Source organism: Molothrus ater, unplaced genomic scaffold, assembly GCF_012460135.2.
Source record: "Molothrus ater isolate BHLD 08-10-18 breed brown headed cowbird unplaced genomic scaffold, BPBGC_Mater_1.1 matUn_MA613, whole genome shotgun sequence".
Classification (NCBI taxonomy): Eukaryota; Metazoa; Chordata; class Aves; order Passeriformes; family Icteridae; genus Molothrus; species Molothrus ater.
In genome coordinates, this window is record NW_023416781.1 from 3,562 (window position 1) to 30,167 (window position 26,606).

At 50.1% G+C, this 26,606-nt stretch overlaps 1 protein-coding gene and 1 long non-coding RNA gene across 6 annotated transcripts; both read left to right on the plus strand.

Moving 5' to 3' along the window:
* The first annotated feature begins 3,882 nt into the window (after positions 1-3,882).
* On the plus strand, positions 3,883-8,009 carry LOC118701376 (uncharacterized). 2 transcript variants are annotated; one of them, XR_008509126.1, is made up of 6 exons: positions 3,887-4,405; positions 4,928-4,992; positions 5,612-5,675; positions 6,315-6,390; positions 7,153-7,274; positions 7,698-8,009. It is a non-coding gene; the product is annotated as an uncharacterized LOC118701376 (long non-coding RNA). The 2 variants fall into 2 exon arrangements; XR_008509125.1 differs by having other exon boundaries at positions 3,883-4,405; positions 6,315-7,274.
* Positions 8,010-17,135: 9,126 nt separating this feature from the next.
* Positions 17,136-22,070, plus strand: LOC129047134 (GTPase-activating Rap/Ran-GAP domain-like protein 3). 4 transcript variants are annotated; one of them, XR_008509128.1, is made up of 7 exons: positions 17,142-17,679; positions 18,205-18,269; positions 18,889-18,952; positions 19,223-19,291; positions 19,607-19,682; positions 20,453-20,574; positions 20,998-22,070. XR_008509128.1 is itself a non-coding variant. In XM_054518468.1 (6 exons), the coding sequence occupies exons 1-5, from the start codon at positions 17,621-17,623 to the stop codon at positions 20,518-20,520; spliced, it is 294 nt and encodes a 97-aa protein (XP_054374443.1). In that variant the 5' UTR covers positions 17,138-17,620; the 3' UTR covers positions 20,521-20,574; positions 20,998-22,070. The 4 variants fall into 4 exon arrangements, 1 of the variants encoding a protein (XP_054374443.1); XR_008509129.1 differs by having other exon boundaries at positions 17,136-17,679; positions 19,223-19,682; positions 21,021-22,070; XM_054518468.1 differs by lacking the exon at positions 18,205-18,269 and having other exon boundaries at positions 17,138-17,679; positions 19,223-19,249.
* The last annotated feature ends 4,536 nt before the right edge of the window (positions 22,071-26,606 follow it).

Sequence of the window (26,606 nt, forward strand, 5' to 3'; positions counted from 1 at the left end):
GCTAGTTAGCCCTAAAGCTCTATTCAGCATCTTCAGGGGAACTGAAAATTTCTAGTCTCTGTGTTATTTATCAAGTCCCCCCTTTTCTTAAGACTGTCTCTTTTAGGCAAGTCCCAATACTTCATTTTCCAGCCCAAAGTGCTGCAACAACTGTAACAGTTAATACAAACACACACAACGATTAGAGTGACTGCCATGAATGCATAACAAGGCAAACAAACATTAATAAGGCAAACAAACAGCAATAACTGCTGTGAAACACCCACCGCACTCTGTGAGGCGGCGCTGGACCCACGGTGGTGGTAACACCTTCCCTCTGCTTCACGTAATTATTCTTGGCTATCCCCACTTTTCTACCTTCTTTCTTTTCTCTTTTATGAAAAAAAAATAAAGGTTGAAATATCGCTTTGGATCCCAATATTTAACCTCGTTTGTGTTTTAAATCTCGCTTTCGGGTATGTTTAGAATCTAATTCTTTCCTCAATTGTGGATCGAGGCAAACTTGCCTCTCCTCCCCTTAAGGGGGATCTGAACACCCCAGCACGGGTCTGGGCTGGACTGGAGACACTGGGTGTTTTGATGGAAGGCTTCTCCTCCCGTTTTCCCTCACCCAGGAGCTGCCGTGTCACCGGGAAGGTGCGGTCCCGGGCGTGTCCAGGGGCTGTTTTGGGCTATCCAAGGGCTGCTTCGGGGTATCCCTGGGGTATCCAGGGGCTGTTTCGGAGTGTCCAGGGGCTGTTTCGGGGTGTCCCGGGCTCTCCCCTCACGCCGCTCCCCCTCCGGAGCACAGCGCCCCCGTGACGTTCAGCGAGGACGCGCCTGCACGCGGCCCCCCCACGCCCCTTGGCCGTTGGCCACGCCCCCAGCGCGACCCCCTTGCTCCCCCCCCCGCCATGTCGGAGGAGAAGCCTCCGGTGAGGCGGGGAGAGGAGCGGCTGGAAGGGAGGAGCCGGTGGGAGGGGAGCGGCTGGAAGGCGGGGAGGGAACGAGGAGCGGCCGCCTCTCCTCGTCCCGGGGGCGCGGCTGTGGTGCGGCTCCGCCTCGCCCGCGGCACGAGGCCGCGAGGTGTCCCGGCCGGGGGCAGCAGGGGCGGCCTTGGTGCCGCAGGATGTGGCGGGTGCTGTCCGGCCCGAGCCACAGAACTACTGGCAAATGAAGCAAAACAATTGAAGTCCAGCACGAGGATGGAGCAAGGGATCTCAGCTGGGCTTTGGGATGCAGCTGCTCCCAGTGCAGTAAGTGAAATACTTTTGTAAAAGCCAATAGAAAAAGCAACGAAGCCTAAATATCTGGGCTGGGATAGCAGGTGTTGGATGTGCTCCTCACAGCCAACATGGAGTGCTGGGAAAAAGCATTGGAGAAGGACTGGAGAGAACTCATCCTCATGAGCTGGCCACGTGTGCTTGAGGCAGTGGGATGCTGGCAGCTCTTTAAAGGGTTGGAGGAGAAATCTCCCAGAAAGCTGTAAGTCATTGGCTGTCTAACATCACATATATATAAAATATAATATGAGGAAATATTGTTAATGGGCTTGATGCCAGAAAGGAGGTGAGACAAGCCCCTACATGCATGCTGGCTTGCACAGTGTCCACCAAAGGCTGCCCAATACATTTGCCTTCCAAGCAGGAATTTATTTAAGGGTCCACAGCTCCCAGGACAGCTGATAGGGATAGAAATTAAGCAGATGTTTGAGACAGGCCTTAAATGAGGGTGGCCCTACAAAACATAGAATGTCTTAGTATCAAATAATCAGTTGCCCGCAAGGGAAAAAAAAAGGTTTAAACTAATATAAAAAGGCAGGAAAGTGGCTGAGGTGGGATCCCACTCCAGCAGAGGAGCTGCCAGGAGGAAGAAGTCTGGCTCTGTAAAATTCCCGTTCCTAAACAATGGTGCTGGGAAGGTCGGTGACACGGGGGAGGTAGGGCTAATAATAACAAATACCATTAGAGTTATACCTTACATAGAGAAAACTGCACTGGAACTGGCTTTCCAAGAGCCCAGCAAAAAGCTTTTGTTTAATTTATGGGGCTCAGGCTATTTTTAGCTGGCGGATCCTTGGGGTTTTATCTGGGATCGCTGCTCCAGCAACTGGAACATTTTAATTGTTTGCTCTGGATTTAGGGTGGGTTGTTATTTTTTTCTAAAGGGAGAAAGAGGAAAGCAGGTGCTGCGGCCTGACCTTGCTGGTCTCCAGATTTCCTTGGCAGCACCTTCTGGAGTGGGGAAAGCAAGTGGGTCTTGGAGCAGCTCTGTGCCTCCTGGGAGACTTTTTGGGGTGGTGCTGGGGGGCGATCAGCTGGAACCACTCTCCTCCAGCCCAGCCAGCACCCCACACTCATCCCCAGCCCCTGCCAAAGGCCAGCAGCCAGCAGGTGAGAGGGTGGCAGGGGGACACCGTGTCTCCCCATCCTCTGGTTGCTATGCAGGTCTAAAAATAGCCTGGGCAGTGCGACAAGGAGGGAGCATCCCCTTCTTCCAGGAAAGCCAGAAGCGCTCCAGGGCTGCAGGCGGCCGTGCTTTGTTTGTCAGGAAAGCCCTTTGGTATCTGCCTGCAGCAGGGATGTGAGAGGAGCCATCTGCTCGGGGACAGCAGGTGTTTACAGCAGCAGCCCGGGCGCAGACGCCCTCTGCAGAGCCTGTCCCTGCTCGGAGCTTGGCCCCGGTGCAGGCAGACACCTCTCCCTGTGCTCCTGTAAAGGTGCTGGTGAGTTGATGAGACAGAAGGGAGGCAATTAAAAGCAAAGCAAAACACCTCAGCCTTGAATATGCTGCCAGGAGAGGGTGAAGTACTCCAGGACCCCCATCTGCCTGCACCCTGAGCGTAGGCAGTGGGACAGGCACCCCAAAACACTCTCTGGAGCTGTGCTGTCCCCTAAGGGCCACTGGTTCTGCCAAGGGCTGCAGCCCAGCATCCCCTCCAGCTCTGCCCAGCCAGGATGCTGAGCCCCAGGGCACAGCTCTGGAGGGGCTGCCAGCAGCATTGCCAGTGCCCTGCAGGGACACCAGCCCAGCTCTGGCTGTGCAGACAGAAAGAGAGCGAAAGAAAGAGAGAGAAAGAAATAGAGACAGAAAGAGAGCGAGAGAAAGAGAGAGAAAGAAATAGAGAGAGACAGAAAGAAAGAGAGAGCGAAAGAAAGAGAGAGAAAGAAATAGAGAGAGACAGAAAGAAAGAGAGAGAGAGAGAAAGAGAGCGAGAGAAAGAAAGAGAAAGAAATAGAGACAGAAAGGAGACAGAAAGAGAGCGAGAGAAAGAAAGAAAGAGAGAAAGAAATAGAGAGACAGAAAGAAAGAGAGACAAAGAGAGAGAGACAGAAAGAAAGAAAGAGAGAGAGAAAGAAATAGAGAAAGGGAGACAGAAAGAGAAAGAAAGAAAGAAAGAAAGAAAGAAAGAAAGAAAGAAAGAAAGAAAGAAAGAAAGAAAGAAAGAAAGAAAGAAAGAGAGAAAGAGAGAAAGAAAGAAAGAAAGAGAGAAAGAAAGAAAAGGAAAAAGGAAAGGAAGAAAAAAAAAGAAGGAAGAGAAAGGAAGAAAAAAAATGAAAAAGGAAAAGGGTGAGAGTGAAAAAGAAAGAGCGAAAGTGGAAAAAGGGGTGAAAAAACAGAGTGAAAAAAAGAAAAAAGAGTTGGAGTGGAAAAGAAAGGACATTCGGGAGGGGCGGTGCTGCCTAAGGTGCTTCCGCACCCAGGAGCGAAGGAGCCGTTTGATCCCCCGGCGGGACCGCAGCTCCCGGTGGCGGCAAACGGAGCGGTGGCTGTCAGTCCGAGACTACAACTCCCGGCAGGCCCTGCGGCCGTAAAGCGCGGCGTCTGACGCAACGGCCGACGCGCCATATGAATGGCTGGCGGGCCGAGGCGGCCGCGCGCCGGGGGAGCGGGCTGGGCGCGGGGACCTCCCGGCGTCTCTCCCGCGCGGGACGGAGCCGCGGCAGCGACGCTGGAGGGGCGAAGCCTCCGGCCGGCCGCCCGCACGGAGCCGAGCGGCGCGGAAGGGGCGTCCGCCCGGTGCCTCGGCCTCGCTCAGCGGTCCCGGTGGCGGGGGCTCAGCTCGGGCGGGGCGCGCTGCCGCCCGCCGATGGCGGAGCGCCAGGCGGTGCTTTGCTGCCGCGGGCCGGGAGCTGCAGGAGCCGCCCCGGGCGAGCGGCGCCGGGCGCTGCCGCGGTCACTGTGCGGCGGCTGGCGGAGGCGCGGGAGCCGCCGAGCTGCAGCCGTCTCCCTCGGGCTGCTGCCGCTGCTGCGGGCGGGGGCGGACGAGCGGCTGGAATGACACGGCTGCTGAGTGCCTCAGTGCTCGTGGCTCTTTCTTCCACGCAAACAGGTGGAGCGGCATCGCTGAGCAGTAAAACACAGCGATGGCCCGGAGAATGGCGAGCGCAAGGAGCGCGCGGGCTGGATCCTTCTGCTGGCACAGGTGCGATCCGCAAACTCAGCCCCTTGTGCCCCTACCCTCCCGACCCCCAGGGGAAATGCTCTCCAGCCTCGAGCTGCTGCAAGACAAAACGTGTGATTTGACACTAGGGTCCGGAAAAGGTTTCCGTTTAGATTAGCAAATGCCTCAATTGTTCTTGGTTACATCCTAGGATCGGTTTTAGGCAGTGACTTTATACCGCTTGTCGGATTTTCTTGTGCAATGGTAAGAAAATAGGCAGGTCTGATACTGGTTTCGGTTTTTTTCTACTTCATGTTCCATGAGCTGCTTTTATCCAAGCAATTGTTTTAAAGTTCTACTGTAGGCGTTTCTGGTTCACTTTTTTTTTTTTTTTCTTTGCAGCACCCGTGACTTTTTTTTTTTTCTCTAAATCGGCAGCAAATATAGCTGAGTAAAATTACCTTGGTTTTCTTCCTTCTTAAATGTTTTTATTGATAATCCTATTTGAATATGCAGAACAAGTGGGTATGTCCTGTAATATATCCTAGCTTTTCTTGTTTACAGGGTACTCAGAAAATACTTTTCCCTTAGAGTCCCACTGAAACATTCTCAGTGCAATCTCCGTTAAGGTATGTGTTTACAAATAAGCCACCATCAGCTGAGATATTTGCCTGTGTACCTTTTCCTGTAATTCAGAGCTTGCGTTCTGTGGTTTTTATGATAAACCTATCAAACTTGCGAAACTGTTTTGCAAGTCTTAATCGTTGAAGGCAGCAAGAAGTGGTTTTAAAGCCTGTTCTTGAGTAGACAAAGGGAAAAAGTGTGAATTTGATGCTGAACTTGTCCTTTTTCATTTGACTTGCCTTGAATGATTTAGGAAGAGAGAGAACTAGAAAAAAGAGAGAAATAGAATTGGTTCTTGAGCCCTCCTAAAATGCTCCCCGTGATTCTGTGTGGAGCCAAAGTGAAGGGTGATGGAACAGAGCCCTGTGCTTTAGAAGGAAATCAATTTCAACCTGATCTCCACCCTGAGTCTCCCTAATTTCTGTTTTTAAAATGCAAACTAAGTTTAGGAAGTGTTGGAAGTTAGTATTTTGGGGAAGAAATGGCAGTTGCACCAACCGTTCCATTTCCCAGAGGCTCTGGGAACGATTCATTTTGTAAGCGCTGTAACTGCAATCGGTTGGTGGTTCGGGGTTGGAATGTGCACTTGCCCTGCTCTAAAGCACTCGTTCATTTGCATTTCAGTGCCAGGAGTCTTGAGAAACTGGAGAAGAGCCCAAGAGACATTTTTCATCCTGAGATACAAAAGGTAGGAAGTGACTTTTTTTTGTTTGGTTCTTTTTCTTTATGATTTCCTGGAAATAGAAGTAATTAAGTATAGATACTACTGGTTTGTTTCTTCCAGTAGCTAATAATAATAATAATAATAATCTAATACTACTTAAACTGTCTCTTTATCCATTGAACTGGCCATTTCAAATCCAAACTTCTAAACACAAATAAAACCATCATCCTTGTAGAATCTTTAATAGGAGGGGGCTGAAGATGCTGTTTTTGTTGACAGGATTTATTGGTTGTTGAAGGGCAAGAGGTGAGTACAAGCCTAACTACTTCTTGCTCACAGACCCGTCCGGTGAGTACAGCTTTGTATTTTGATGGGCTTTTGATGACTTCTAAATCAATTGCTCGTTACAGTAAAAAGAAGTAATGTTTTTTTGAACCTGACAGCAAAAATAACTTGAAGCACCAACTTAATAATAATTGATCACCCATCTAAATTAATGGTTTTATGCTATACTATCAAAGTTTAAAGGTAAATTATCGTGTAGTAGGAGATAGTATAAAATGTATGTTCTGATGTGTAGGATGTATGCAAAGATTAGAGGAACCAAATTGTTATGTCTTCTGTTTGACTGTTTACCAAATAATATTTGGTTTTATTTTCCAGGGATCGGTGAATTTTAAATTTGGAGTCCTCTATGCTAAGGATGGTCAGCTTACAGGTGATGAAATGTTCAGTCATGGTGAGTTTTCCACCTTCTCCTTAATTGTTTTGCTCATCTGAAAAAAAAAAAAAAAAAGGTATGTTTATTATTTGTTACCCTGTTCTGTCCGTTTCCTCAGTATTTGCTGGAGCTCTGCTTACCCAAGCTTTGGGTAAAACAAGCTTTGGGTTCCTTCTGTCCCACTGGGTGTTGCCCAGTTTGGTTGCATCTGGTGAAATTCACCCTGAGCCCTTACAGAACCAGCTCAAACCACGTGAGAGCCATTCGCAGCTCTCTCAGGACACCCGGAGGAGGATGGGTGACGTTTCTGAGCATCTGGCACGTGTACTTCTGTCAAAACTCGGCCTGTGTAATTTCTGGGGAAAACCCTTCTGTATCCTGGAGGGTTCCTCAAACTCTGTTGAGGATCCAGGTAGCAGTTGCTCACCTGGATGGTTCCAGCTCCTCAAGTTAACACTTGTACTCTTGCCCTGTAGTTTAGATCTATTGTAGTTTTGTTATTTTGCACGATTTTACGTCTTTGGAAAATAACGTGCGTTTCACTCTTTGGAACCTCTCGGATCATTCTTTGGTGCAGCACCACCTAATGGGACACTTGGCTGCTGTGCTGAAGGGCTTGGTTACTGGAATTGTAAATCCTGGAGAGTTTGTAAGTCTTCTGTCCCCAGGGAGGTGTCACGCTTTGTTCACTCTGTTTGTCAGGTGCTGCTTCTCGTCGGAAGTATTAACTTCAAACTGCCCTGTTCTTTTTTTAACTTTTTTTCCTGGTTCTCTCCGTAGGGCAGGGAAGGACTCTCGTATCCTGGTCGTCAGACTCAGCGCTGCCCGAGAAGATACAGAGACTGTAAAAATCATAAGAAGCAAATAGGACTGCAGAGGAAACAAACTGGAGAGAACAAAAGGTGATATTGTTCTCCTTAGCCTGGATTAGAAACATCCCCTGTGCTTTGATGCCGGTGGCTGCCAGGGGCTCGTTAGGTCTTTTTAGGCAGGTGTAGGTGTTCACTTGTAGGTTCTATTTTTTGGCAAAGGACCATGAGAGAAGTTTATTTCTACATCCAAATAAACATTCATCTTATCTGAACATAACCTGTCATCCCATTTCTGACGTTAAGGACTCCTGTATAAATACTTGGGGAGGTTTTCTTTGTCGTTTCTGAATGGTTCCATTTTGGTTCCATCTACCTGCCGGATACTTGAACGAGTCTGAGGTGGTTTAATTGCATACTGCTTCCTTGAAATTCTGTTGGTCTCTGCTTGGAAGCCTTCTTGTAGTGCTCAATGAAAGACTTCTGATGGTGTTTTCTTGCCTGTTTGTGTTTAAGGTCGTGCTCTGATGCATTTACAGAAACCATGGCAGGAGAGAGTCAGCTGCTGGAGAAGAGGAGACAGTATTATCCCTGGGCAGCATAGAACTGCGCTACTGCTGTGTCATCAGCTGTGTCTGCACTGAAAGTAGCCACCTTCACTTGTAGGTAGCTCCTTGGTGCTTTAGGACATGCTGAGGGATTTATTCCTTTTGGGATCCACGATGAGAATTCCCAAGAGAGGTAGTAATAAGGTATGAGATTGGAAAAAAGCCTGTGTCCTTGGAATGTTGTTGTTGTCGTCAAAAGTTAATTTTTCCTTCTTTCTTAGCCAGTAGTCAGCTTTTTGCTTTATTTTTTGTGGGATCAGTACTTGATTGTTTAAAAAATGGCTTCAAAATAACTGCAGCGGCTGGCCACCAGGACCTTGTTCAGATTTGCCTATTTGCTTGTAGCTAAAACGTTTCCATATTGTTTCTCGTTCTATTGAAGAAACTGCTGCCCAGTCAACTAAGAACTGAACATCTATCTGTCTAGGACATGGGGAGAGGATTTGGGTCGTGTCTTTGTTTCCAGAAAAAAGTTCCAGTGTAGTTTCTAACTAGAGGAAAAGGGGGGGTGAAGACTCGGGGCTCTGATGCCGTTGGGGGCACCCCGAGGTGCCCAGGAGAGGGAGCCCCACTGCGGTGCAGGAGCAGGTATGTTATCACATACTAGAGAGCAAATGATAAATAGAAATAGGAAAATTATAAATATAAAAATATTTTTTTAATCGTTAAAGAAAGCGTTTTTTTTTACTTGTCAGTAGGCAGGGTTTTGATGATAAAAATGATAAATACAAAGAATATGAAAGTAGAAATCTAAGTCTAGAAATATATCATAAATACGTACAGATAAAGTTTAAAACTAGAAGAAAAAATCAGTTGCAGCAGTAGATACGATACATAATATAAATAATACTTTAAATACATGTCTAGAATTTTATAGCTATTATAGATAATTATTAATAGATTGCATCAAAAGAAACCATATATATAGATGTGAGTATAACTATACAAAGTATAAAAATATTTCGATACCGTTTAAAAGAAGGTGTTTTCGTGTATTTTTTTGGTTAGAGATGGGGTTTTTATTTGGATTAATAGAAGTATTCTAGAAATGTAAATCTAACTATAGAAAGATACAATCGATAGAGAAAGATATTTCTAAAAACACAACCGAACGACGCCGCCTTCGGGGGAATCGCACGAGCTCGGCCGAAGCAAGGCGAGAGCGGCCGACCCTGACGGCCTCGAGCGAACCGGGGCGAGCGGAGCCGAGGCGCGCCGAAGGCACAGAGCGGCTGGGAGTTGGGCCGAAGCGAGGCGAGCTCTGCCGAAGAGGCGAATGCAGGCGCCAAGAGCCGAGTTGAGGCGACAAGAGCCGACTCGAGCCGAGCGTCTCCGGAGCGAGCCGAGCTCCGCCGAGCGCAGCATCCCGGGCAGGGCGAGGCGCCGGGCCGGGCTCGGGGTGCAGCCGGGGCTCTGGGGGGCTTCCCCGCCTGTCCCTCTCTCTAGCCCTCCTTCCTTCTCCCCGTATTCGCCTTCTCTCGCTCCCTTTCCCCCATTCCCTCTCCCCCCACAAACCCGGCTCCTTCCTGTCCTGTCCCTAGCCCGCTACTCCCTTCTGTTCCCCCTCTCGCCTTCCTCTGCCCAGCCTCCCTGTACCCTCGTCCCGGGCTTTCCCTTCCCGTCCCGCTTTCCTGCGCAGCCCGAGCTCCCTCGCCGCCCTTTCTCATGCCCTGCTCTCGCTCCTCTCTTCCCGTGCCCCCTTTCCTTCTTTGCCCCGCAGCCGCGGGGCTCGGGCTGCCGGAGAGTAAAGCCCCGAGGGCCGGAGCCCGGCGGCCCTGGGCCCTTGCAGGAGTCCCCGCGCGGGGCCGGAGGCTCTCGGCGGATCCCCCCGTGCCGCTCAAGCAGCCCGGCCGACAGCGCCGGAGCTGCGGCTTTGCCGGCATCGCGCTGAGAGCGGCCCCCGCCCTGTGCCGGGCCGTCCCCGCCGTCTGTGCCGCTCCCTCTCTCGCTGCCCCCGGCCCGTGACAGCGAGGCTGGGCAGGAACCTCAAGCCTTCTGGGGGCTGCCCCCGCTTTCTTGTTGCAGCAGAATCCCTTGCTGGGGCCATGCACGTGTGGGAAGGGCTTGGGGGAAGCGCTGCGCTGCTGTCCAGGGCAGTCGGATTCGTTCTGAGCCTTCTTTGGGGGTCAGGAAAAGGGGGGGGGGGGGGGGGGGGTGAAGACTCGGGGCTCTGATGCCGTTGGGGGCACCCCAAGGTGCCCAGGAGAGGGAGCCCCACTGCGGTGCAGGAGCAGGTGGGGGGCGGGCGAGGGGCGGGGGTCACGCTGGGTGCCGTCCCCCAGAGGGACCCAAAGCTGCCACCAAATGCACAGGGAGGGAGGGGTGAGTGGGTGTAGGATGCTAAAACCTGGCAAGGCGTTCGGTTTTCTAGGTATTGCTAAAGAATAGGAATTGGTCTCTAAACTCAGCTGGGGAGAAACCCTCTCTACGCACTCATTTGTTTCCAGGAATGTAGAAGTTTCCGACTGGAGATGGGTAGTAGTTCTGAAGATATTGCCGTGAGGTTTTGATCTAGGAACGGACCGAGCTGTGCCCTGGAACCCTCAGAACAGCTGCAGGGGCTGAAGGCGATAGAAGGGGCTCTCTGGCACCTTTTGCCTCCGTTCTCTGCCAGCGCCCAAATCGTGTCGCAGTCCCGGAAGAGGCGCTTGTCATCCCGAGAGCCAAAAGGAAGACGTGTAAAATCCCAGCTCTGCCTTGGGTTTCGTGTGGGTTTTGTACTTCGTATCGATGTCATTCCAGAGAGCAAGGAAAGAAGAAATGTGACCGGGTCCCACTATTACTGTGTGAAGGCTTTCTTGAAAGGCTGCTGTATTTCTATTGTCTTTTTCCACTCCAAGCTTGACTTTTCCCTTTGTTTTTCGAGCTCTGCTGCATTGGGTGTCCCAAGGAGGGCGGGGTTCCTCAGCAGGGCTCTTAGGAGGTGGCGCTGATTCTGCTTTTTCTGAAGGCGTCTCAAAGCGTGCTACCAGAATGACAGTTTTGTGCACTGGAAAGCTTTCCCTCAGTGCCATCAGCGCACGTCCGTGTCTGAATTGTGGAAGCAGACGGACTAAGAACAGCCAGCAGCCGGAGCAGATGTCTGTTGGCTCTGTGTCTGTGAGAAGCGGGCTGTGTGCTGGACGGGGAGAGGCGCTGTTGGAGAGTGGCATCAGCGCCAGGTGTGAGCTGTGAGGATGATGGGGGGCTCGGAGCAGCCCCAGGTGTGAGCTGTGAGGATGATGAGGGGCCGGCTCCTGCCGGGGCGGGGGGGGGGAGGCAATTTTAGGGGGAGGCTTCGCCTCAGCTCCCTTTTGCATGGAGCTGCTGAGAAGAGGGGTTCATGGGGGGCTCCCGGGGCTGTCTCATGGAAGGACTGCGAGAGCTTCTCGCAGCGTCTGGGCGAACACCTGGATGCGCGCTTGGAGACGCGGAGCATCGCTTCAAGGAGGTGCCGAGGGACGAATCTTTGTGCCGGGAAGCAGCAGCCGAACGGGTGAGCGCGTGTGGATTTGGAGCGGGGACTTTGGTCCTTTCCCTTTTCGATTTGATCTTGGCAGTCCCCCCTCCCCGGTTCCCCAGGACCAAAAACGGAGCTCGTGAAGACAAAAGAAGGAGAGGCAAGCAGCTACTCTCCTAATATTGTCTGTGTTCGAACTGGGAGGGATCCGCCTTCACCTGCGGTTCGAAGGGTGTTGATTGAAGGAAAACCTGCCTTTTCCCGGCTGTTAGGGGTATCCCAGGGGTGACAGGGAATCCCTGCGTTCCATTTGAACGGGAACGGGCAAAGTATTGTTGTCATCTGAGGGGTTTGATTTGAAGGCAGCCAGCCCATTTTCATCATCCTAAGGTTTAAATGGAGGGGACAGCGCTGGTGTCCCTCCTTTGCAAGGGTTTGAATTGAGGTCCAAATCCCCCTTTCCACACGGCTTGAAGGATTTCATCGGAGGAAAGCCCCTTCTTTTCTGCTCTCCCAGGGGATGAACTTGAAGGGGAGAACCCATTTCTTTGCCCTTGTTGAAGCGAGGTGAGCGCCGCCCGCGGCGTCAGTTTCGGGGTTCAGTTGCGGGAAGCCGCAGCTCTGGCAGCGTTTGCAGGGCTGCAGTCGGGGCTGTGCCGCTGCATTTGAGGGCGCTTCTTGTGGCCGCGGCCCGGCCCGGAGCGTTGCCGCTCGGGAGCGCTGCCGGCCCGGGCCGGGCGGTTGCCGAGGCGCACGGGGAATTTGGTGCGGCAGCGGCGGAGCCGCTCTGCCGGTGCGAGCCGCCGTGCGGAGCCGAGGGCGGCAGAGGCGGCGCGGGCGCTGCTGCGCCGGCCCGGCCGGTGCCCGCCGCTCTGTCCGCTCCGGGCGCGGGGCTCGGGCGCCGCCGGGGTCCCCCGGGCAGGGGGAGCGGGCGGGGGCGGGGGGGTCTCCGGGGCGGCGCCGCCCCTGCGCGCCGGAGGAGCCGCTTTGCCGCCGGGAGCCGCGCTCCGTCCGGGGCCGGCAGCGCGGGGTTCGGCTGCCGCAAGTTCTTGGGTGTCGTGGTTCGGAGGTGCTCTGTAGGGATCGATCGCACGGTTTTGTGTGGGTCGCAGTGGGTGTGCGCTAAGGGCTCTGGCGTTCTTCCTGACCGGTACGGTTCTCGGTTCAGGTGGTGACGATAAAGGTTTGGTTTGAATCGAGTTCTGTAGTCGGATATTTTTTTTGCCGGGCTATTCTGTTTTTAAAGGCGTGCAATGGTTTCTACGGGTCGTTGCGCGAAGCAGCGGCTCGGATTTTAATTCTGTCGCGGTGGCTTTTATTAGCGTGGGCGTGTAGCGTTTGTTTCGGTGGGTTCGAGGTGGCGTCGTGTCGTTAATAGCAGCGGGGTTTTTAAAATCTCTCTAATTGCGTTCGTGTTTATCGTCTTCCAGGGCTTTTATTGATTTGGTTTGTTTGATTGTAGTGTATGTTGTATTGTTACGGGATCATTTGGGAGATATTGTTAATGGTTACGTTTCTCTTTAGGCTTTGTGTTTATTTCTGGGTGGTATTTTTATTTTGATCGAATGAGGCTCTATGCGTTTATTCTTCAGCTGGGAATAATTTTTTTGTTGTAAATTAAAGTTGATTTGGTTTGGGAGACTTTTGTTTTACAAATGTATTTTCTTTTGGTTTTTTCCTTTCTTTTTTTTTTCTTTTCGTTTTTTGTTGTCCTTCGACGTATTTGGTGGTTGTTGATCAGTTTTATTTTTGGGAACGTGGGTATTTATATGGTGGGTCTTTTTAAGTAGTTGTTTGTTTTTGTTGGTTTTTTTTTTTTTTAATTTGGGTAGTTATTTTCTTATGTTTTAGTGGTTGAGATTTTTTGGTTTTTTTTTTTCTATTTCGTTCATTAGTTCGCTTTCTAAAGTTCTTTTGACAGAGTATTGCTTATTCTTTGAGTTAGTGTAGATGTAGAATTTTGGTTAGTTTTTAAAATGACGTTCAGGGTCAGTGGCACTGATTGGAGTTGAGCGAGTTGGTTTGGGTTTTTTTAGAGGCTTTTGTGATTTGCTGCGTGTGTTTCTCCAGGGTTTTCTTTTCGTTTGGTTCCATTTTTCTGATGTGATGAGAACTGTCAGTGAAAAGAGTGTTGTGTGTTTTTTTCGCTGGCAGTTGTTTGGCTGGTGGAGGTATCTTGATGGTTTTGGAAGACATTGGTGGGAATTCGATGCTGTTTGTTTTGTCTTTGTATTTAGGAATTGGATTTTAAATGTAAAATTCTAAGGATAGCTATCTTTAAACAAAACAAGTAGATGTGCAGAAATGGGAATAAACTTTTATTTTGATCTATTCGATCTATATTTAAAATTTAACAGGTAACATAAGTCATGATATATTCCAATAAGATATTGTATTTTTTAATAGAGCGTTGTGTATGTTTATAGATATATCAATAGAGATGATAAATATAAACACAGCTCAAAGGAAATTTTAAATATAGAAATGCGTTGCGAATCTATGCAGATATATATATATAAAATTATTAAAGGATTGTAAATCTAAAGTGACATAAATCCATACAACACGTAATACAAGTGATACTGTATATATCTTATTATGATCTATTATAGGAAATAGCCATAAATCTAGTACATCACTATGATATAATATCTAAAACATTATAGATATGGTAAATGTAAATACAACAATATTATTAAAAGTAGTTTAAAAGAAAGGAAGGTTTTGTTTTTTACTTGGCAAAAGCAGGGGTTTTATGATAAAAGCTACAAATACAAATGATAGAAAGGTAGAAATCTACTTGTAAAAATATCTCATGACTACATCAAGATGGATATAAAAATTGAAAATATTAGAAAAAAGAAGTTGTAGCAGTAGATTTGGTACATAATGAAAATAATAATTTATCTATATGATGTGAATAATATATATGTGATATGTAATTATGAAGAGAATGCATCAGTATAAACTGTGACTATAAAAGTGAATATAATTATGCAAGCTATAAATATAAAACGATTTCAATATAGTTTAAAAGAAGGGTTTTTTGGTATTTGTTTGGTTAGAGATGGGATTTTTTTTGGAATAATAAAAGTATGATAGAAATCTAAATCAAAGTATAGAAATATGCAATCAATATATAATGATATTGATAAAACCACAAAATATGAATGAATACAGATAATAGGAATAGGCATAATAGATTGTATAAACGACGTAACACATCAATGTCCGGTATAAATATGCGTGTGAATAGAACTAGGAAAACTAGAACTATAAAATTTATTTCAAGAAGGCTTGAAAGAAAGGGGGCTTATTTGGTTCTTGTTTGGTAAGAGGCAGGTTTTTGGCATTTATTTTTAGAGGAGTTTTTTGCGGGGGGGAATCGCCCCTGTTCTTTTTTGCCGCCTTGGCTGCCCGCAGCCCCAAGGCGCGCGGCGCCCCCGGCTGGGGTGGGCGGCAGTGCTACCGCCTTGTGGGCAGAGCGCGGTACTGCAGCCCGCCGCCGCCAGGCAGCCCTCTTGGGCGTGGCGCGTGGCGGAGTTTGTTTGACCTTCTAAAAATGGCGGCCCAAAGGGCGGGAAACCGGAGGACCCCGGTGTGTCTATCCGGACTGCCTGCACGGAGCACCGACGCCGCCGCGGCGCCGGCGGAATTTTTGTGGCGTTTTAGGTGTACCCGAGACGGGCTGTGCGGTCAGCGGCGCCGCGGGCGGGCGTATTTCGGCGGTTTTCTTACCGGCATCTGAGTAACGGCCTCTCTCGGCCGAGGGGGTCCTCCCACGGCCGCCATGTTGGGAGTGGCGCGTCACCAATGTCGCGGGAGTTTGTTTGACCTTCTCAAAATGGCGGCCCAAAGGGCGGGAAACCGGAGGACCCCGGTGTGTCTATCCGGACTGCCTGCACGGAGCACCGACGCCGCCGCGGCGCCGGCGGAATTTTTGTGGCGTTTTAGGTGTACTCGAGTCGGGCTGTGCGGTCAGCGGCGCCGCGGGCGGGCGTATGTCGGCGGTTTTCTGACCGGCATCTGAGTAACCGCCTCTCTCGGCCGAGGGGGTCCTCCCACGGCCGCCATGTTGGGAGTGGCGTGTCACCAATGTCGCGGGAGTTTGTTTGACCTTCTCAAAATGGCGGCCCAAAGGGCGGGAAACCGGAGGACCCCGGTGTGTCTATCCGGACTGCCTGCACAGAACACCGACGCCGCCGCGGCCCCGACGAGATTTTCTGTGGCGTTTCGATTGCGATGATGGCATTCCGGTTCGCCTGCAGGGTTCGGCGTCGCGGGAAATCGTTTCTAGGGCTCGAGGTGGGTGTCGGCATTTTGATCAGGCAGCTGGCAAAACGCCTACGCCTTGGGGTCTTTCCAAGGGGCGCTGGGGGCGTGGCCGGGGCGGGGCGCCCTGTTGACGAGGTGACGTCATTAGGCGGCACTCTGGCTGCAGTGCGCCCATGCAGACGGCAGGGGGCGCTCTGCCTGCAGTGCGCCAAAGCAGGCGGCAGGGGGCGCTGTGCCTGCAGTGCGCCCATGCAGACGGCAGGGGGCGCTGTGCCTGCAGTGCGCCAAAGCCGGCGGCAGGGGGCGCTGTGCCTGCAGTGCGCCCATGCAGACGGCAGGGGGCGCTGTATAAATAGAGTATTAAGTATCAACTATCTAGAAGAAGAAATAAAAGCTCTATGTCACCTGCAGCTGTAGAAACTTTCAGGCTCCCATGGAGGAAATAGTTTTCCTAAAATCATTACCGTTTTGGGGTTTTTTGCACTCCCCGGTAGCCTGAATGTTTCTACTGCTGCTTTTTTATTCTAAAGCTAGAATGGAAAGCCAAGATTAGAAATAGAGAGAGAAAAAGAGAGAAAGAGAGAAAGAAAGAAAGAAAGAAAGAAAGAAAGAAAGAAAGAAAGAAAGAAAGAAAGAAAGAAAGAGAGAAAGAAAGAGAGAAAGAAAGAGAGAAAGAAAGAGAGAAAGAAAGAGAGAGAGAGAAAGAGAGAAAGAAAGAGAGACAGAATGAGAGAAAGAGAGAAAGAAAGAGACAGAAAGACAGAAAGACAGAGAGAAAGAAAGAGACAGAAAGACAGAAAGACAGAGAGAAAGAAAGAGAGACAGAATGAGAGAAAGAGAGAAAGAAAGAGAGAAAGAAAGAGAGACAGAATGAGAGAAAGAGAGAAAGAAAGAGAGACAGAGAGAAAGACAGAAAGACAGACAGAATGAGAGAAAGAGAGAAAGAAGGAGAGACAGAGAGAAAGACAGAATGAGAGAAAGAAGGAGAGACAGAAAGACAGAATGAGAGAAAGAAGGAGAGACAGAAAGACAGAATGAGAGAAAGAGAGAAAGAAGGAGAGACAGAGAGAAAGACAGAAAGACAGACAGAATGAGAGAAAGAGAGAGACAGGAAGAGAGCCAGAGAAAGAAAGAAAGAGAGAGAGAAAGAAATAGAAAAAGACAGAAAGAAAGAAAGAAAGAAAGAAAGAAAGAAAGAAAGAAAGAAACAGGAAGAGAGCCAGAGAAAAAAGAACGAGAGAGAGAAAGACAGAATGAAAGACAAGGAAAAAGGAAAGGAAGAAAAAAAAAAAGAAGGAAGAGAAAGGAAGAAAAAAAAATGAAAAAGGAAAAGGGTGAGAGTGAAAAAGAAAGAGCGAAAGTGGAAAAGGGGGTGAAAAACAGAGTGAAAAAAAGAAAAAAGAGTTGGAGTGGAAAAGAAAGGGCATTCGGGAGGGGCGGTGCTGCCTAAGGTGCTTCCGCGCCCAGGAGCGAAGGAGCCGTTTGATCCCCCGGCGGGACCGCAGCTCCCGGTGGCGGCAAACGGAGCGGTGGCTGTCAGTCCGAGACTACAACTCCCGGCAGGCCCTGCGGCCGTAAAGCGCGGCGTCTGACGCAACGGCCGACGCGCCATATGAATGGCTGGCGGGCCGAGGCGGCCGCGCGCCGGGCGCGGGGAGCTCCCGGCGCCTCTCCCGCGCGGGACGGAGCCGCGGCAGCGACGCTGGAGGGGCGAAGCCTCCGGCCGGCCGCCCGCACGGAGCCGAGCGGCGCGGAAGGGGCGTCCGCCCGGTGCCTCGGCCTCGCTCAGCGGTCCCGGTGGCGGGGGCTCAGCTCGGGCGGGGCGCGCTGCCGCCCGCCGATGGCGGAGCGCCAGGCGGTGCTTTGCTGCCGCGGGCCGGGAGCTGCAGGAGCCGCCCCGGGCGAGCGGCGCCGGGCGCTGCCGCGGTCACTGTGCGGCGGCTGGCGGAGGCGCGGGAGCCGCCGAGCTGCAGCCGTGTCCCTCGGGCTGCTGCCGCTGCTGCGGGCGGGGGCGGACGAGCGGCTGGAATGACACGGCTGCTGAGTGCCTCAGTGCTCGTGGCTCTTTCTTCCACGCAAACAGATGGAGCGGCATCGCTGAGCAGTAAAACACAGCGATGGCCCGGAGAATGGCGAGCGCAAGGAGCGCGCGGGCTGGATCCTTCTGCTGGCACAGGTGCGATCCGCAAACTCAGCCCCTTGTGCCCCTACCCTCCCGACCCCCAGGGGAAATGCTCTCCAGCCTCGAGCTGCTGCAAGACAAAACGTGTGATTTGACACTAGGGTCCGGAAAAGGTTTCCGTTTAGATTAGCAAATGCCTCAATTGTTCTTGGTTACATCCTAGGATCGGTTTTAGGCAGTGACTTTATACCGCTTGTCGGATTTTTCTTGTGCAATGGTAAGAAAATAGGCAGGTCTGATACTGGTTTCGCTTTTTTTCTACTTCATGTTCCATGAGCTGCTTTTATCCAAGCAATTGTTTTAAAGTTCTACTGTAGGCGTTTCTGGTTCACTTTTTTTTTTTTCTTTGCAGCACCCGTGACTTTTTTTTTTTTTTTTTCTCTAAATCGGCAGCAAATATAGCTGAGTAAAATTACCTTGGTTTTCTTCCTTCTTAAATGTTTTTATTGATAATCCTATTTGAATATGCAGAACAAGTGGGTATGTCCTGTAATATATCCTAGCTTTTCTTGTTTACAGGGTACTCAGAAAATACTTTTCCCTTAGAGTCCCACTGAAACATTCTCAGTGCAATCTCCGTTAAGGTATGTGTTTACAAATAAGCCACCATCAGCTGAGATATTTGCCTGTGTACCTTTTCCTGTAATTCAGAGCTTGCGTTCTGTGGTTTTTATGATAAACCTATCAAACTTGCGAAACTGTTTTGCAAGTCTTAATCGTTGAAGGCAGCAAGAAGTGGTTTAAAAGCCTGTTCTTGAGCAGACAAAGGGAAAAAGTGTGAATTTGATGCTGAACTTGTCCTTTTTCATTTGACTTGCCTTGAATGATTTAGGAAGAGAGAGAACTAGAAAAAAGAGAGAAATAGAATTGGTTCTTGGGCCCTCCTAAAATGCTCCCCGTGATTCTGTGTGGAGCCAAAGTGAAGGGTGATGGAACAGAGCCCTGTGCTTTAGAAGGAAATCAATTTCAACCTGATCTCCACCCTGAGTCTCCCTAATTTCTGTTTTTAAAATGCAAACTAAGTTTAGGAAGTGTTGGAAGTTAGTATTTTGGGGAAGAAATGGCAGTTGCACCAACCGTTCCATTTCCCAGAGGCTCTGGGAACGATTCATTTTGTAAGCGCTGTAACTGCAATCGGTTGGTGGTTCGGGGTTGGAATGTGCACTTGCCCTGCTCTAAAGCACTCGTTCATTTGCATTTCAGTGCCAGGAGTCTTGAGAAACTGGAGAAGAGCCCAAGAGACATTTTTCATCCTGAGATACAAAAGGTAGGAAGTGACTTTTTTTTGTTTGGTTCTTTTTCTTTATGATTTCCTGGAAATAGAAGTAATTAAGTATAGATACTACTGGTTTGTTTCTTCCAGTAGCTAATAATAATAATAATAATAATAATAATAATAATAATCTAATACTACTTAAACTGTCTCTTTATCCATTGAACTGGCCATTTCAAATCCAAACTTCTAAACACAAATAAAACCATCATCCTTGTAGAATCTTTAATAGGAGGGGGCTAAAGATGCTGTTTTTGTTGACAGGATTTATTGGTTGTTGAAGGGCAAGAGGTGAGTACAAGCCTAACTACTTCTTGCTCACAGACCCGTCCGGTGAGTACAGCTTTGTATTTTGATGGGCTTTTGATGACTTCTAAATCAATTGCTCGTTACAGTAAAAAGAAGTAATGTTTTTTTGAACCTGACAGCAAAAATAACTTGAAGCACCAACTTAATAATAATTGATCACCCATCTAAGTTAATGGTTTTATGCTATACTATCAAAGTTTAAAGGTAAATTATCGTGTAGTAGGAGATAGTATAAAATGTATGTTCTGATGTGTAGGATGTATGCAAAGATTAGAGGACCCAAATTGTTATGTCTTCTGTTTGACTGTTTACCAAATAATATTTGGTTTTATTTTCCAGGGATCGGTGAATTTTAAATTTGGAATCCTCTATGCTAAGGATGGTCAGCTTACAGGTGATGAAATGTTCAGTCATGGTGAGTTTTCCACCTTCTCCTTAATTGTTTTGCTCATCTGAAAAAAAAAAAAAAAAAAAAAAAAAGGTATGTTTATTATTTGTTACCCTGTTCTGTCCGTTTCCTCAGTATTTGCTGGAGCTCTGCTTACCCAAGCTTTGGGTAAAACAAGCTTTGGGTTCCTTCTGTCCCACTGGGTGTTGCCCAGTTTGGTTGCATCTGGTGAAATTCACCCTGAGCCCTTACAGAACCAGCTCAAACCACGTGAGAGCCATTCGCAGCTCTCTCAGGACACCCGGAGGAGGATGGGTGACGTTTCTGAGCATCTGGCAAGTGTACTTCTCTCAAAACTCGGCCTGTGACATTGCTGGGGAAAACCCTTCTGTATCCTGGAGGGTTCCTCAAACTCTGTTGAGGATCCAGTTAGCAGTTGCTCACCTGGATGGTTCCAGCTCCTCAAGTTAACACTTGTACTCTTGCCCTGTAGTTTAGATCTATTGTAGTTTTGTTATTTTGCACGATTTTACGTCTTTGGAAAATAACGTGCGTTTCACTCTTTGGAACCTCTCGGATCATTCTTTGGTGCAGCACCACCTAATGGGACACTTGGCTGCTGTGCTGAAGGGCTTGGTTACTAGGATTGTAAATCCCGGAGAGTTTGTAAGTCTTCTGTCCCCAGGGAGGTGTCACGCTTTGTTCACTCTGTTTGTCAGGTGCTGCTTCTCGTCGGAAGTATTAACTTCAAACTGCCCTGTTCTTTTTTTAACTTTTTTTCCTGGTTCTCTCCGTAGGGCAGGGAAGGACTCTCGTATCCCGGTCGTCAGACTCAGCGCTGCCCGAGAAGATACAGAGAGTGTAAAAATCATAAGAAGCAAATAGGACTGCAGAGGAAACAAACTGGAGAGAACAAAAGGTGATATTGTTCTCCTTAGCCTGGATTAGAAACATCCCCTGTGCTTTGATGCCGGTGGCTGCCAGGGGCTCGTTAGGTCTTTTTAGGCAGGTGTAGGTGTTCACTTGTAGGTTCTATTTTTTGGCAAAGGACCATGAGAGAAGTTTATTTCTACATCCAAATAAACATTCATCTTATCTGAACATAACCTGTCATCCCATTTCTGACGTTAAGGACTCCTGTATAAATACTTGGGGAGGTTTTCTTTGTCGTTTCTGAATGGTTCCATTTTGGTTCCATCTACCTGCCGGATACTTGAACGAGTCTGAGGTGGTTTAATTGCATACTGCTTCCTTGAAATTCTGTTGGTCTCTGCTTGGAACCCTTCTTGTAGTGCTCAATGAAAGACTTCTGATGGTGTTTTCTTGCCTGTTTGTGTTTAAGGTCGTGCTCTGATGCATTTACAGAAACCATGGCAGGAGAGAGTCAGCTGCTGGAGAAGAGGAGACAGTATTATCCCTGGGCAGCATAGAACTGCGCTACTGCTGTGTCATCAGCTGTGTCTGCACTGAAAGTAGCCACCTTCACTTGTAGGTAGCTCCTTGGTGCTTTAGGACACGCTGAGGGATTTATTCCTTTTGGGATCCACGATGAGAATTCCCAAGAGAGGTAGTAATAAGGTATGAGATTGGAAAAAAGCCTGTGTCCTTGGAATGTTGTTGTTGTCGTCAAAAGTTAATTTTTCCTTCTTTCTTAGCCAGTAGTCAGCTTTTTGCTTTATTTTTTGTGGGATCAGTACTTGATTGTTTAAAAAATGGCTTCAAAATAACTGCAGCGGCTGGCCACCAGGACCTTGTTCAGATTTGCCTATTTGCTTGTAGCTAAAACGTTTCCATATTGTTTCTCGTTCTATTGAAGAAACTGCTGCCCAGTCAACTAAGAACTGAACATCTATCTGTCTAGGACATGGGGAGAGGATTTAGGTCGTGTCTTTGTTTCCAGAAAAAAGTTCCAGTGTAGTTTCTAACTAGAGGAAAAGGGGGGGTGAAGACTCGGGGCTCTGATGCCGTTGGGGGCACCCCGAGGTGCCCAGGAGAGGGAGCCCCACTGCGGTGCAGGAGCAGGTATGTTATCACGTACTAGAGAGCAAATGATAAATAGAAAGAGGAAAATTATAAATATAAAAATATTTTTTAAATCGTTAAAGAAAGCGGTTTTTTTTACTTGTCAGTAGGCAGGGTTTTGATGATAAAAATGATAAATACAAAGAATATGAAGGTAGAAATCTAAGTCTAGAAATATATCATAAATACGTACAGATAAAGTTTAAAGCTAGAAGAAAAAATCAGTTGCAGCAGTAGATACGATACATAATATAAATAATACTTTAAATACATGTCTAGAATTTTATAGATATTATAGATAATTATTAATAGATTGCATCAAAAGAAACCATATATATAAATGTGAGTATAACTATACAAAGTATAAAAATATTTCGATACCGTTTAAAAGAAGGTGTTTTCGTGTATTTTTTTGGTTAGAGATGGGGTTTTTATTTGGATTAATAGAAGTATTCTAGAAATGTAAATCTAACTATAGAAAGATACAATCGATAGAGAAAGATATTTCTAAAAACACAACCGAACGACGCCGCCTTCGGGGGAATCGCACGAGCTCGGCCGAAGCAAGGCGAGAGCGGCCGACCCTGACGGCCTCGAGCGAACCGGGGCGAGCGGAGCCGAGGCGCGCCGAAGGCACAGAGCGGCTGGGAGTTGGGCCGAAGCGAGGCGAGCTCTGCCGAAGAGGCGAATGCAGGCGCCAAGAGCCGAGTTGAGGCGACAAGAGCCGACTCGAGCCGAGCGTCTCCGGAGCGAGCCGAGCTCCGCCGAGCGCAGCATCCCGGGCAGGGCGAGGCGCCGGGCCGGGCTCGGGGTGCAGCCGGGGCTCTGGGGGGCTTCCCCGCCTGTCCCTCTCTCTAGCCCTCCTTCCTTCTCCCCGTATTCGCCTTCTCTCGCTCCCTTTCCCCCATTCCCTCTCCCCCCACAAACCCGGCTCCTTCCTGTCCTGTCCCTAGCCCGCTACTCCCTTCTGTTCCCCCTCTCTCCTTCCTCTGCCCAGCCTCCCTGTACCCTCGTCCCGGGCTTTCCCTTCCCGTCCCGCTTTCCTGCGCAGCCCGAGCTCCCTCGCCGCCCTTTCTCATGCCCTGCTCTCGCTCCTCTCTTCCCGTGCCCCCTTTCCTTCTTTGCCCCGCAGCCGCGGGGCTCGGGCTGCCGGAGAATAAAGCCCCGAGGGCCGGAGCCCGGCGCCCCTGGGCCCTTGCAGGAGTCCCCGCGCGGGGCCGGAGGCTCTCGGCGGATCCCCCCGTGCCGCTCAAGCAGCCCGGCCGACAGCGCCGGAGCTGCGGCTTTGCCGGCATCGCGCTGAGAGCGGCCCCCGCCCTGTGCCGGGCCGTCCCCGCCGTCTGTGCCGCTCCCTCTCTCGCTGCCCCCGGCCCGTGACAGCGAGGCTGGGCAGGAACCTCAAGCCTTCTGGGGGCTGCCCCCGCTTTCTTGTTGCAGCAGAATCCCTTGCTGGGGCCATGCACGTGTGGGAAGGGCTTGGGGGAAGCGCTGCGCTGCTGTCCAGGGCAGTCGGATTCGTTCTGAGCCTTCTTTGGGGGTCAGGAAAAGGGGGGGGGGGGGGGGGTGAAGACTCGGGGCTCTGATGCCGTTGGGGGCACCCCAAGGTGCCCAGGAGAGGGAGCCCCACTGCGGTGCAGGAGCAGGTGGGGGGCGGGCGAGGGGCGGGGGTCACGCTGGGTGCCGTCCCCCAGAGGGACCCAAAGCTGCCACCAAATGCACAGGGAGGGAGGGGTGAGTGGGTGTAGGATGCTAAAACCTGGCAAGGCGTTCGGTTTTCTAGGTATTGCTAAAGAATAGGAATTGGTCTCTAAACTCAGCTGGGGAGAAACCCTCTCTACGCACTCATTTGTTTCCAGGAATGTAGAAGGTTCCGACTGGAGATGGGTAGTAGTTCTGAAGATATTGCCGTGAGGTTTTGATCTAGGAACGGACCGAGCTGTGCCCTGGAACCCTCAGAACAGCTGCAGGGGCTGAAGGCGATAGAAGGGGCTCTCTGGCACCTTTTGCCTCCGTTCTCTGCCAGCGCCCAAATCGTGTCGCAGTCCCGGAAGAGGCGCTTGTCATCCCGAGAGCCAAAAGGAAGACGTGTAAAATCCCAGCTCTGCCTTGGGTTTCGTGTGGGTTTTGTACTTCGTATCGATGTCATTCCAGAGAGCAAGGAAAGAAGAAATGTGACCGGGTCCCACTATTACTGTGTGAAGGCTTTCTTGAAAGGCTGCTGTATTTCTATTGTCTTTTTCCACTCCAAGCTTGACTTTTCCCTTTGTTTTTCGAGCTCTGCTGCATTGGGTGTCCCAAGGAGGGCGGGGTTCCTCAGCAGGGCTCTTAGGAGGTGGCGCTGATTCTGCTTTTTCTGAAGGCGTCTCAAAGCGTGCTACCAGAATGACAGTTTTGTGCACTGGAATGCTTTCCCTCAGTGCCATCAGCGCACGTCCGTGTCTGAATTGTGGAAGCAGACGGACTAAGAACAGCCAGCACCCGGAGCAGATGTCTGTTGGCTCTGTGTCTGTGAGAAGCGGGCTGTGTGCTGGACGGGGAGAGGCGCTGTTGGAGAGTGGCATCAGCGCCAGGTGTGAGCTGTGAGGATGATGGGGGGCTCGGAGCAGCCCCAGGTGTGAGCTGTGAGGATGATGAGGGGCCGGCTCCTGCCGGGGGGGGGGGGGGGGGGAGGCAATTTTAGGGGGAGGCTTCGCCTCAGCTCCCTTTTGCATGGAGCTGCTGAGAAGAGGGGTTCATGGGGGGCTCCCGGGGCTGTCTCATGGAAGGACTGCGAGAGCTTCTCGCAGCGTCTGGGCGAACACCTGGATGCGCGCTTGGAGACGCGGAGCATCGCTTCAAGGAGGTGCCGAGGGACGAATCTTTGTGCCGGGAAGCAGCAGCCGAACGGGTGAGCGCGTGTGGATTTGGAGCGGGGACTTTGGTCCTTTCCCTTTTCGATTTGATCTTGGCAGTCCCCCCTCCCCGGTTCCCCAGGACCAAAAACGGAGCTTGTGAAGACAAAAGAAGGAGAGGCAAGCAGCTACTCTCCTAATATTGTCTGTGTTCGAACTGGGAGGGATCCGCCTTCACCTGCGGTTCGAAGGGTGTTGATGGAAGGAAAACCTGCCTTTTCCCGGCTGTTAGGGGTATCCCAGGGGTGACAGGGAATCCCTGCGTTCCATTTGAACGGGAATGGGCAAAGTATTGTTGTCATCTGAGGGGTTTGATTTGAAGGCAGCCAGCCCATTTTCATCATCCTAAGGTTTAAATGGAGGGGACAGCGCTGGTGTCCCTCCTTTGCAAGGGTTTGAATTGAGGTCCAAATCCCCCTTTCCACACGGCTTGAAGGATTTCATTGGAGGAAAGCCCCTTCTTTTCTGCTCTCCCAGGGGATGAACTTGAAGGGGAGAACCCATTTCTTTGCCCTTGTTGAAGCGAGGTGAGCGCCGCCCGCGGCGTCAGTTTCGGGGTTCAGTTGCGGGAAGCCGCAGCTCTGGCAGCGTTTGCAGGGCTGCAGTCGGGGCTGTGCCGCTGCATTTGAGGGCGCTTCTTGTGGCCGCGGCCCGGCCCGGAGCGTTGCCGCTCGGGAGCGCTGCCGGCCCGGGCCGGGCGGTTGCCGAGGCGCACGGGGAATTTGGCGCGGCAGCGGCCGAGCCGCTCTGCCGGTGCGAGCCGCCGTGCGGAGCCGAGGGCGGCTGGCGCCGGGCCGGCCGAGGGCGGCAGAGGCGGCGCGGGCGCTGCTGCGCCGGCCCGGCCGGTGCCCGCCGCTCTGTCCGCTCCGGGCGCGGGGCTCGGGCGCCGCCGGGGTCCCCCGGGCAGGGGGAGCGGGCGGGGGCGGGGGGGTCTCCGGGGCGGCGCCGCCCCTGCGCGCCGGAGGAGCCGCTTTGCCGCCGGGAGCCGCGCTCCGTCCGGGGCCGGCAGCGCGGGGTTCGGCTGCCGCAAGTTCTTGGGTGTCGTGGTTCGGAGGTGCTCTGTAGGGATCGATCGCACGGTTTTGTGTGGGTCGCAGTGGGTGTGCGCTAAGGGCTCTGGCGTTCTTCCTGACCGGTACGGTTCTCGGTTCAGGTGGTGACGATAAAGGTTTGGTTTGAATCGAGTTCTGTAGTCGGATATTTTTTTTTGCCGGGCTATTCTGTTTTTAAAGGCGTGCAATGGTTTCTACGGGTCGTTGCGCGAAGCAGCGGCTCGGATTTTAATTCTGTCGCGGTGGCTTTTATTAGCGTGGGCGTGTAGCGTTTGTTTCGGTGGGTTCGAGGTGGCGTCGTGTCGTTAATAGCAGCGGGGTTTTTAAAATCTCTCTAATTGCGTTCGTGTTTATCGTCTTCCAGGGCTTTTATTGATTTGGTTTGTTTGATTGTAGTGTATGTTGTATTGTTACGGGATCATTTGGGAGATATTGTTAATGGTTACGTTTCTCTTTAGGCTTTGTGTTTATTTCTGGGTGGTATTTTTATTTTGATCGAATGAGGCTCTATGCGTTTATTCTTCAGCTGGGAATAATTTTTTTGTTGTAAATTAAAGTTGATTTGGTTTGGGGGACTTTTGTTTTACAAATGTATTTTCTTTTGGTTTTTTCCTTTCTTTTTTTTTTTCTTTTCGTTTTTTGTTGTCCTTCGACGTATTTGGTGGTTGTCGATCAGTTTTATTTTTGGGAACGTGGGTATTTATATGGTGGGTCTTTTTAAGTAGTTGTTTGTTTTTGTTGTTTTGTTTTTGTTTTTTTTTTTTTTAATTTGGGTAGTTATTTTCTTATTTTTTAGTGGTTGAGATTTTTTGTTTTTTTTTTTTTCTATTTCGTTCATTAGTTCGCTTTCTAAAGTTCTTTTGACAGAGTATTGCTTATTCTTTGAGTTAGTGTAGATGTAGAATTTTGGTTAGTTTTTAAAATGACGTTCAGGGTCAGTGGCACTGATTGGAGTTGAGCGAGTTGGTTTGGGTTTTTTTAGAGGC

Bases quoted from the DNA above. Each gene is read 5' to 3' on its own strand.
- LOC129047134 (XM_054518468.1), top strand. From the start codon at position 17,621: ATGGCCCGGAGAATGGCGAGCGCAAGGAGCGCGCGGGCTGGATCCTTC. The intron at 17,680-18,888 runs GTGCGATCCGCA...TTTGCATTTCAG, and splicing joins GGATCCTTCTGCTGGCACAG to TGCCAGGAGTCTTGAGAAAC. The intron at 18,953-19,222 runs GTAGGAAGTGAC...TTTTGTTGACAG, and splicing joins TTCATCCTGAGATACAAAAG to GATTTATTGGTTGTTGAAGG.